Below are 10,390 nucleotides of genomic sequence, written 5' to 3'. Positions count from 1 at the left end.
TCTACAAGCCTCACAGATACGAGATAAGTGCTATCTTAGCTTGTACAATAAGTTAATGCGGTCATACTTATTGTATAGCTCGTGTATTTAGTCTTTCTCATCGACAGAAATTACGTTGTGTAGCTCGGTTCTTCTATTCATATTCATGGTTACATTGGTGCGTTGCACGGAGGGAGGCCGCTTGCCTGCCAGTGAGCTCACCGGCGTATCTTCAGGGATGTAGCGCCAAATCCATATTGAATCCTTCTCAAGATTTGTATATACACCCTATAAGATATTATCCCACTTTTACATCAGTTGCCAGATTATGTGCGAAAGCAATCACTGTGTGTGTACATGGCGCAGAACCGAAGTAAGAAAATCTTCTCTGAGCATTGCAAGCAAGAAGCATTTTACACACATCAATCGGCCCAGCCACCTGACGACAAAGGCTGCTCCGTCATTTCGATCCACGCAAACGGCGGCAGCCCGTCAGCCCTCCTGCTCCGGCTCCTCCGCATGCCCATTGGCGCCGTGCAACGGCGGCAGGGAGAAGGCGCTCACCGTGGAGCTCCCGCTCCGGATCTCCCGGAGCGACCTGAGCGCGGCCACGGTGCTCTTCATGTACGTGCTCTCCATGTCCTCGATCTCCTCCAGCTCCAGGACCTCGCCGCCGCCGTTGGCCAATGAGGAGCCGGCGGCATCCACAGGCTTATCGTCGCCGTCGCTGTCTTCCCTCCCGTCGTCGCTCGGTGGCGCGGGCGGCTGGCTCCTCGGCAGCAGCTGCTCCAGCATCGCCTCGCACTCCTTCACGAGCTTGTACAGGAGGTCGGTGGTGAAGAAGGGCTCCTGCATCACGTTCTGGATGAAGGGCAGCCGGATCAGCGCGCCGGTCCTCTTGTCGTACTTCTTGAGGATCTTGACCAGCCCTGGTTAAAGAGAGGACGACTTCATCAGCATAACGGCAATCGGCAGTACAGAAGGAACCGTCAGAGCAACTTGGTAGCTTTTTTGCTCAAGTTCACAAGTAGAGTTACAAATAGAACCGTCCATTGTTGCACCTTAAAATGTAGGAGGGAAAAGAATGGAAATCTGCTAAGACTGCGTGTAGGTACCCACCTAACTTTTAAGGATGAATAAGCTTACTAGAACTTCTTCAAATGGAAAAAGGTTTTATATTTTACATGTATATAACCAGAATGCCCTCTGGTCCCTAGTCCAGAATAACAAAGCAATTCTTCAACTAAGAAACAGAACCATTCTGCTGTCCCAAGTGTCTAGTTAAAACTTAAAAGAGTCAAAAAGAGTGTCCTCTGCCCAGTGTTCGTCCGACTGGAATAGCAAGTTCTCAGTCCAATATTTCCATGTTCATATGTGTTGTTGGAATCCCACAACTTTAGTGGGAACCACACTTTCTTATCACGTGACCCGTGGTAGTCCATAAATGATTGTTGTTTTTAAGAAATTGAACTCCCATGTTGCAAAAGGCACTGATTAAGTTGAACAGTGGTCCTTAACAGTTCATGTTTCACTAATGATCTCGCCTTACAAATGAAATGGGGAGTTAAAAAAATTTGGAACATAGTGATATTATATTGCGATGGTTACATGGATCAACGAGTATGACCAATTGATGAAACATTGGGAGGAATGAAAAAATAGATAAAAACTACACTCTGAAGCACGAGAGAATTACTACGTTTACAAAACGAGCCGTGTGGTTCAAATTTGCACGCAGATGACATCATATTATTATCTAACACTTTTTCTAAAAAGGACTGTATGGAATCTACCTCTGTGCCCCACTTGGGCGCAACTCAAATTTATTAGATTAAGTTACTTTAAATAAATTAATAAAGAAGATTCTCACGTGCACTTTAGTAAAAGATTGACCATATCATTTTCAATCATATAAAAATGACGTATCATAGGATACCTTAAAATATTCCTAGATCCCGACACGGAAAAAGCAGGTGCACGTGGCTACCTTAACTTAGCCCACTGCGGATCTCGATAAAAACGCGCACACTCAACAAGCTGCGACCACGAAGAGGTGAGGGCGTGCTCACCGGTGTAGTTGAGCGCGCTGTAGTTCTCGAGCAGCACCATCTCGCCGTGGAAGTCGACGATCTCCTTCCGCACCCGCAGCAGCTCCTCCGCCGACCCCGTCTCCGCCGCGCTCACCGCCCTGTCCTGCAGCAGCTGCATCCCGTCAACCCGACCCACCACACGAATCAGACCGATATTCGCGGAGAAGAAACGAAAAGGATATGTGAATTGGATCGAACGAACCGGTGGCGGTCAAGCAATTACCTTCTGCCGGATGACGTACTCCTCCTCCTTCTCGAGGAAGAAGGCGTTGAACTTGTCGAGCTCGGCGTCGAGGAGGGCGACGAACCCGGCCTCCTCCGCGGTCATCGCCGGCGGGGAGCCGCCGCCCCCCACGCGCTGGCGCTTGCTCCGCCGCTCGCCGTCCACGTCGCCGGCGCCGATCTGCTTGAGCCGCTTCTTGAGGTCCTTGTAGGACAGGAACTTGTCGCGCCACTCGGGGAGCGTCTCCACGATCTGGTTGTTCAGGCTCTTGCCGAACTTCATTGCGGTTGTGGGAGGAACCGGAATTGGATCGAGTTGTGGGGGAATTCGTGGTGGAATGCGGGTGTGGGGGAGGCCGGAGAGGAGGCGAGATAAATAGGGGGGTGGATGCAGAGGAGGACGAACGAGGATATGCGCGGGTGGTGATGGGGAAGGTCAGAATATTCCCGACGACGATATCTCGCGCCGTGGCGGTTGTGTGCGACGCGCGGCTTCGTCACTTTGGATGGGTTTGGATGGTGGGAGAGGAAATTGTAGGGGCACCCAAGGATGACAAGTGGGCAACGGCTAATGGGAAAAATAAATTCTCTAAACTTTGGCCTTGCTATATTTCCTAGGGATGAACATGAACCCAAGTGAAAAAAAAAGGTCCAAAAAACATGTGCTACGGCAGAACATTGGTGCACAAACTAGACATGCACCGAAATATTTCCTTATCGAGAAAATTGTTTGTTCTTATTCTGCATAGATTTGGGTTTTGAACTTTTGGTAAATCTCAAGATTATTTTCCATTTTACAGTTGCCAGATTGTTGTAAATATAATTCTTGGACTTTGAGGAAGGAGCAAAAGCGAGTAAGAGCATTATAATTGAACATCCCTAGTCTAGTAATTTTCTTCTACCTAACTATCACGTGATGCCTTGAACTTGTCAATACAATTAACTAGAGAACATTTGCTCATTAGTGTCATATTTTCTTCTTGATTTGGCTTAACAAATTAAAACATGCTATCAACTAAACGTTAACATGAACATAAATAAATAAGTGCCTTTTTTTTAAAAAAAAGCACGCAATGTCAAAAAGGATCCATAGTTTGCGTTACATGCCCTAGCTCATTAAAATACGTTGTATTCGTGGCACTCCAATGTGCCAAACCAGCTGCCGGAAGAAAAAGAGAGGATAGTAGCTTCTTAGTTTCTAGCTGGCTGGCTTGATTAGCTTGCAAATTTGTCCAAAAGCTCGACTTGGGGGGTGACGACTCAGAATGAGGCCATTTTCTCGTTGTTGAGCACGATACGCATATCCTATTCTTAAAATAACACCCGACTGAAACACGGAGTCGTCTACCGCGAAATATCGCGCTGAGATCTCCTCCTCCGCCTAGCTGGCACCATCACCATTGATGGTGATTGCTGATTAAGCATAACTTGGCGTTGCATGCGGGCCACGAAAATGAGAACCTGCATTACTGCTTGGATTAACAAGGCAAGACGCATTTCTTAATCAGGCAAGTTGAGCAGATAAAAGCTCAGCCCGTGTGCAACTCTCTCACGTGGTCCAATCAATGGTGTGTGTGCCCATTGACTTTAGCTTTCAAGATGAGCTGCTGCGAGACGGTGCTACGATTCTTTAGTTTGAAGAAATTTCCCACCACAGTTTGCAGGCAGACTCTGGTTCCACTAAACTTTACCAGCAATAAGCACCGTAACAACAACTACCCAGTGTTTTACTGGAGTAAAAAACACAGCGTCTTATGATAAACACTCTTGCATGGAGAATGCATAGAGAAATGCAGAAGAAAATTAAATTGTAAGCTGTGCATGACACTGGGTACGCTCGACACATTGGAGGCTCCACATGCACCACGTCCAAAAAGGCCAAGTCGCCATACGGCCCAGGGCACGGAAGATTCCAAGCATAATCCGTTTGGGGGAACGAATATCCAAGGCGGATATGCCCGCAGGCGCCCTTCTTTTCCCTCGGATCGCGCCGCCCCCGAGAACGAGAGGATCCCCCCTGTCTCTCTCTCTCTCTCTCTCTCTCTGGCTCCGCTCGCCGACGCGCCAATGGGATCCCTCCTCCCTCCTCGCCGCGGAACAAAGCATCTCCAAGTCAACACGAAGACTATGCGGAGAACCTGAGACGGAGCAAGCGAGGCAGAGGCGTGCACGCGAAGCCCGCGACCGGCCGGCCGGTGATCGGATCGATCGCGCGTCGCGTATGGCTCCGGCCGCCGGCGCGGCGGACTGGCCGGCACTGGCGAGGGACCATGTGAATCAAGGTCCTCGGTCCCGTTGACACGAGACCCAGGATCTTTCTTGCTTGCTGAAACAGTGATGTGATGATGCCGCGGGACAGAAAAGTAGAAAATCGGTGGGACCCGAAAGATTCCTTAAAAAGGTACGTGGATATTATAGTCTTGTTCTCGCGAGTTTTCGTGTGAATTGAGATCTCGTACGAAAAGTATGCTATACGAGGTAAGGATGTTCGGATACTCTTACCAGTCACTTGGGTCAACTAAGTGTGAATCCTTTTTGGATAATATTTATCGGATGTTCCAAAAAGTATGTCAATTTATCACTTATTAAGTAGCGGATCATCCACGTGGGAAGAGCATAAATTATCTTATCTTTAACTTTTCAAGCGAAACTGCTGCTAAATTGTTTTTAAAATGGCGTAAGATGACATATATACAATTAAGGTTCCGTTTGGATCCTAACGCTAATGGATGAAAGTGCTAAAACTTAACACTAGTCCATCCAAACAAGAGTGCTAATATATATTACACTGTTAATATGCGCTGAAGTTTAGCTCCTCCAAATAGATTCTAAATATATCTATTACATACTTCCACTAATGTGTGCTACCATGGTATAGTTGAATGTTAGCTTTGAGCACACTCGAGTATGTAAGATTTTAGATGTCATGATAGTTTTTATAACTAAATTTTAGCCGGCTAAATTTAGCTGCTAGTGATCCAAACGGCTCAGCTAAAAGATCAGCTAAAGTTTAGCTATTTTAGCTAAATTTTAGTTGGGTCTATTAGCTGAAGGATCCAAACACCTCAACTAAAATTTCTAAAATTTGGTTTTAAAATTTTAGCTAGCTAAATTTTAGTTGGGTGGATCCAAACAGATCCTAACAAGGGGCACGTACACATATTTATATACACTTAAGTACACTCACTTCTATAAGCATACAAACACATCCACCACATACGTATATATCCTAGCGTCGTCATGAACACATTCGAAAAAGGTTAAATTAGCATATCTTGATATTGATGAAGTCACCGCGTAGAAACTTAAACTGAGATGAGCGTGTGAGCACATATAGTATGTTATTGGTTGCTAACTTTTCACATTTTTATACACTTCCTTCACCTAAAAATAATGCAACTCTGACTATTTACTTGGACAAGTAATTGTCCACAATTGCATTGCAAGAAATGCATAATTTTTTAGGCAAAAGGAGTAAATATAAGTTACTTATTACATACAATGAGAGTTGTCTGGATGAGTTGCCAAGAAGAGAAATAGTACTTTCAGGCTGTACAAGACGTCATGGAGTTCCAGCAAAAGATTGAGCTCGAGTTAGTTTCCAAGTCACATGATGATACTAGGTGCGAACAGAGAATACGTAGTTCAGCTGGTAAGGTTCTCTGTGGTGGAACTTGCCCACTCAGATTTAAGTCCCCAACTCGGCACGAATGTTCATATTTTACTCGATTTATTTCAGAATTTAACCGGCGCTATTCTTTTAGTGGTATATAGTTGATGTGCCCGTCGACAGCGAGACGGCTACGGTGACTTCATCAATTTTGAAGATCTGCCGGCTCAGTATATTGGAGGTGCTCATAGGATAGGGTTGCATCTGGAAACCTGGCGTCTAGTTGTATTTAGCCAGTATTTCTACCGTTTGAGAAAAGCAAGCATCAGAGTACTGTTTCGCTCTCTAGATATGCCTTCAATGTTTTGGTCAGTTCCTGCATTGGTGGACATCAGTGCCGGAATGCCCACGCCCTGACTGGGGTTTACCAAAGACTTCAGAGTTTGCCTATTTGCAGTAACAGAGAATCAGAGATGACCAGCAGTACATTGCAGAGCGCTTCTTCACAGCGGTACGTGCATCTGCTGACTCATCCAGAGAAATCATTTGGAATGGACTTAGCGGATTGCAAATTAATGCAAAGAAGAATGTCTTGTGGCGATCATACAATTATTTGTTTCAAAGAACACAGTGTTTACCACATAAGTATTAGATGAAAGCATATTGTTTACCATGTGCTCCTTCCCCTCCGTTTCGGCAGTCTAGCACACCGTGCCACCGTCTCATGTGTTCATTTTTGCCACCTGTGCTGGCTTTCACACCCTGCCACATGGTCCTAACCTCCATAGGATTTGACAGTAGTAAAACAATATGTAAATTAAGTTTCTTATGGAAAAAAGTTATTCTTGTCCTCGTAAATTCGAATGTAATATATCCATGTTTGAGGTCATATTGGTGCCCATGATGTGACTATACAAAGTTATTTCTTTTAATTATGTCGTCAAGCCTGCACACAAAAACATTTCCATATATTTTGTCACCATGTTACTTAGAAACTCACTGAAGATACAATAATGATGTGTGACATTCCTTCTTCTTTTTTAAATAAAACAGGAGCACTGCAATGAATTTAAGAAGGAAGCAAGTGGAGTCTTACAAAGTTATGATTAAAAAAAACTAAATAACTCACACAAGCTGAGGCTGAAAGACTAAACAAGCTAAACAGATGTAACATTGGGAACTAAATCTAACTCGGGTCGGCCACAGGCCGTAACACGAAGCAACAGCTCGTTCGTGATCAGGTTGAAAACTTGTAGCGGGCTCAACGATCGTTGCTAAAAAATTCTCCTATTTCTTCCATTCCAAATGGACCAGGCTAACCATTAGTACCGCAGCTACTGAACGCTGTTTCTTTAGCGGCAGGTGCTGAAGATTTGCCTCCCACCAAGTCTTGACATCTAGTGTACATCGCCTGTCATCAGTCGAAGATCCAAAGTCGCCCAGTTAGCTACCAAAAACCACACCTCCTTCGCGAAACTGCAGGTCAGACAGAGATGGGCAGCAGTTTCCAACTCTTGATCACACAGTGAACAAATCGGATTGCAAGGCCAGTTCCTCCGGACGAGATTGTCAGCAGTCAGGATTTTCCCTTGGACGAAAAGCCAGGCGAAGAACTTATGTTTGCCCTCTGCATGAGCACGCCACACGCTTCTACCGTCAAAAATCCTTTGTGTCCCAAGCAGCTGAATGTTGTAAGCCGACTTTGCCGAGTTAAGTTCCACTAGCTGTCCACTTCCAAGTTATAACATCTGGTGTGTCCAAAAACTGAACTGACCGTACCGCATCCCAAAGTCCAACAAACTCAGCCATTTGTTCCGCTGTGCTCATCCTCCTTAAGCCCCTTGTCCATTTGTGGTCAACTAAGTCCTCTCTAACACAATTATTTTTCCGCCAGGCCAGCTTGAACTGGGAAGGTGCTAAGTCTTGAGGTGCTAAGCCATTCAGCCAAGGGCAATGCTAGAATTTTGCTGTGCGTCCATCCCCGATGTTTACCAAAGTCCTAGCTCTGAACAAACTGCGATCAGTCTCGTCACAAGGTGATGCCGTGCCAACCCACGGCCTATCAGGCTCCTTCCAAGCAAACCAAAGCCATCAGAGCCTTAGAGCACGACTGAAAAGCTCGAGATCCAAAATTCCAGCTCCCCCCAAGTGCTTCGGGATTGAAGCCTTTTCCCAACTAATTGTGTGCTTCAGACCTCAGCTCGGACTGTAACCATGAGAGACGGAGAATGGCACGTGAAATGGTAAGTTTTGGAAATGCTAGAAACTTTGTTTCATGCGACAGCAAAACCAGCGGCGGCGGTCGTCTGGCGCCCGCCGGTGACGGCCGTTGGCTTGGCGCGGATGCGAGCTGCGCTCTGATGCTCGCACCCAGCATGCCCGACCGCAAGAGTACTCAGATTAGTGTGTGCTCGTTGCGCTCCGCGTGGGCACCCACCCCCTAGACGTCTCCACTTTGCCGCCGGCAGCGTGTGACGAAAGCGGCAGGGATGCGCGCGCAGATGCCGCGATGTGGCCAAGGCCGACCTCTGTCAACCGTCAGAGAGAGTAATGCGCTGTGGGAGCAGGAAAGACTGGAAGAGTCTAGAGATTTACCGGACAACGTTTCAGGTGTGCTTCAAAAGAAGAATCGCTATGCGCTAGCTCGTGTTGGGACCGTCCGATTAAAACAAACAAGGACCAACGGTAGATCTTTACCATAGACGTGGCTCATTCTGCGCTTGAATTTGGACCGATGGCAGTCAGGTTTCATCTATTAAAAGGATGAGTGTGCGTGCGTGTTTATGAGCGTTTACGTCTGTACCGTATTTCTTAAAAAAAATGATGGTACTAGATTGGGGTTACGTTACCACCGTTACGGGGCTACTGTACGTATGCTACTTCGTGAGAAAGCTCATAATCCAAATACGGACGAATAGACCATGTAATAAACTATGCAGCTGCAATGCAAAATCTAAACCTGGAAAAAACAAATAAATAAAAATCACAACGTAGATAGTTACAGGCTATGGGAAATTTTTACCTCATAGTAAGGCGCGGTAGCATCACCATATATTTGTTTCTTGAGGGAATATTACCATATATTTGTTGTGTTGCTGCCATTTGGTCAGGACATCAGTGATGGGCAGAGGCAGAGACGGCACGCAGAGAAACGACACGGGCACTCGGTTTTCTCATCCCTTGGAGCAAGCGTCGCCCCCGGCCAAGCCAATCGCGGCCGTTTGGACCCGTGAAGCAAGCAACCTCGAACCTAGCCGTGAACCCGGCGCGGCACCTTGTTGGCAAGCTTGTTGCATTGGAATTCTTGGCTCGATCTGGCCGAACACACTACAACGCATATGCTATTCGATGCTCCTTCCCTAGTTTATTTGACCCAAGGGGCAGTACCTTCTAGCAATCCATCTAGAAATGCAGCGGCGCATATGCCGCGGATCACACGCAGCTGGAGGGCATAAGATCTAGTCTAGACATCTGTTCTTTTTTGTTTTTTGTTCGACCTGAGCAAGCGCATTCATGCAAGTGGCGAAGCTGAAAACCACCAGGAAGACAGAGAGGCGTATGCAGAGCCCGAGGACGTCGCCTTGTAAACGGGAAAAAAAAACAGAGAGAGAAAAAATTGAAAACATTCCACAAAACTTAACTATAAGGCCGACGAGAAATGGAGACGGGCCTAGCTCGTGACGCCGTGAAGGCCCAGTCCACTTTCCGCTTCTTCCGATTTTGGTACCCCGAGAGAGCCGCGATTAAAGAGAGTTTTTTTAAAAAAGAAGGGGTTAAAAAAATTTAAATTCGAAAAAGAGGTTGCGGCTGAGAACATTTCGAAAAATAGGTGCCTCCCGCCCAATAAACGGACGGGATGAAATATCCCGCCCATACAACGGGTGGGGGGTCGGCGGGGGGTCGAAAAAGAATTTCGCAGGGCCTCTTCGCGAAAGTTACACGACGTCCCGCCGTTCCAACGGGCGGGGTGTCTTCCGAGGGGCCTCCCGCCCGTTGGGAGGGCGGGAGGTTCCAAGGGGCATCCCGCCCCCCAACGGGCGGGAGGTTGCCTCGAGGGGCAACCCGCCCTTCCAACGGGCGGGATGTCAACCCCCCCACTATTTAAGCCTCCCACCCACCCCTAATTCTCATAATATTCATCAAAAATCAACAAAAAAGAAAAGGAGGAGAGGAAGCGGCGAATCCCTGTCCACACGTCAGTTTGGAGGTATTATAATCGTATAATTATTAATTATTTTTATGAATATTTGTTAGGGTAGTTATACGTAGAATAGTTTTCAGTATTTTCAATAGGTTTTAGAAATATTTGTTATGGTAGTTCTATTTTAAATAGTTTTGAGTATTTTTAATAGTTTTTAGATATATTTCTTAGGGTAGTTATATTTTGAATAGTTTTTATAATTGCAATAGTTTTCATATATATTTCTTAGGGTAGTTATATTTCGAATAGGTTTCAGTATTTTTAATAGCTTTTAGAAATATTTCTTAG

At 46.1% G+C, this 10,390-nt stretch overlaps 1 protein-coding gene across 1 annotated transcript; it reads right to left on the bottom strand.

The window, feature by feature from the left end:
• Positions 1-234: 234 nt before the first annotated feature.
• LOC112893130 (SPX domain-containing protein 1-like) lies at positions 235-2,660 on the bottom strand. Its single transcript, XM_025960303.1, has 3 exons — positions 2,293-2,660; positions 2,049-2,181; positions 235-908 (listed from the first exon to the last, which is right to left on the bottom strand). The coding sequence occupies exons 1-3, from the start codon at positions 2,572-2,574 to the stop codon at positions 472-474; spliced, it is 852 nt and encodes a 283-aa protein (XP_025816088.1). The 5' UTR covers positions 2,575-2,660; the 3' UTR covers positions 235-471.
• Positions 2,661-10,390: the final 7,730 nt, after the last annotated feature.

The sequence above is a fragment of the Panicum hallii genome, chromosome 1 (genome assembly GCF_002211085.1).
Source record: "Panicum hallii strain FIL2 chromosome 1, PHallii_v3.1, whole genome shotgun sequence".
In the NCBI taxonomy this organism is placed as follows: Eukaryota; Viridiplantae; Streptophyta; class Magnoliopsida; order Poales; family Poaceae; genus Panicum; species Panicum hallii.
The sequence above is the reverse complement of the archived record's forward strand: the minus strand, read 5'-3'. Positions and strand labels throughout refer to the sequence as shown.

Coding starts and splice junctions, on each gene's coding strand:
- LOC112893130 (XM_025960303.1), bottom strand. CDS start 2,574: ATGAAGTTCGGCAAGAGCCTGAACAACCAGATCGTGGAGACGCTCCCC. Junction 2,182..2,292: donor AGTACGTCATCCGGCAGAAG/GTAATTGCTTGA, acceptor GACGGGATGCAG/CTGCTGCAGGACAGGGCGGT. Junction 909..2,048: donor CAGCGCGCTCAACTACACCG/GTGAGCACGCCC, acceptor CTCTTTAACCAG/GGCTGGTCAAGATCCTCAAG.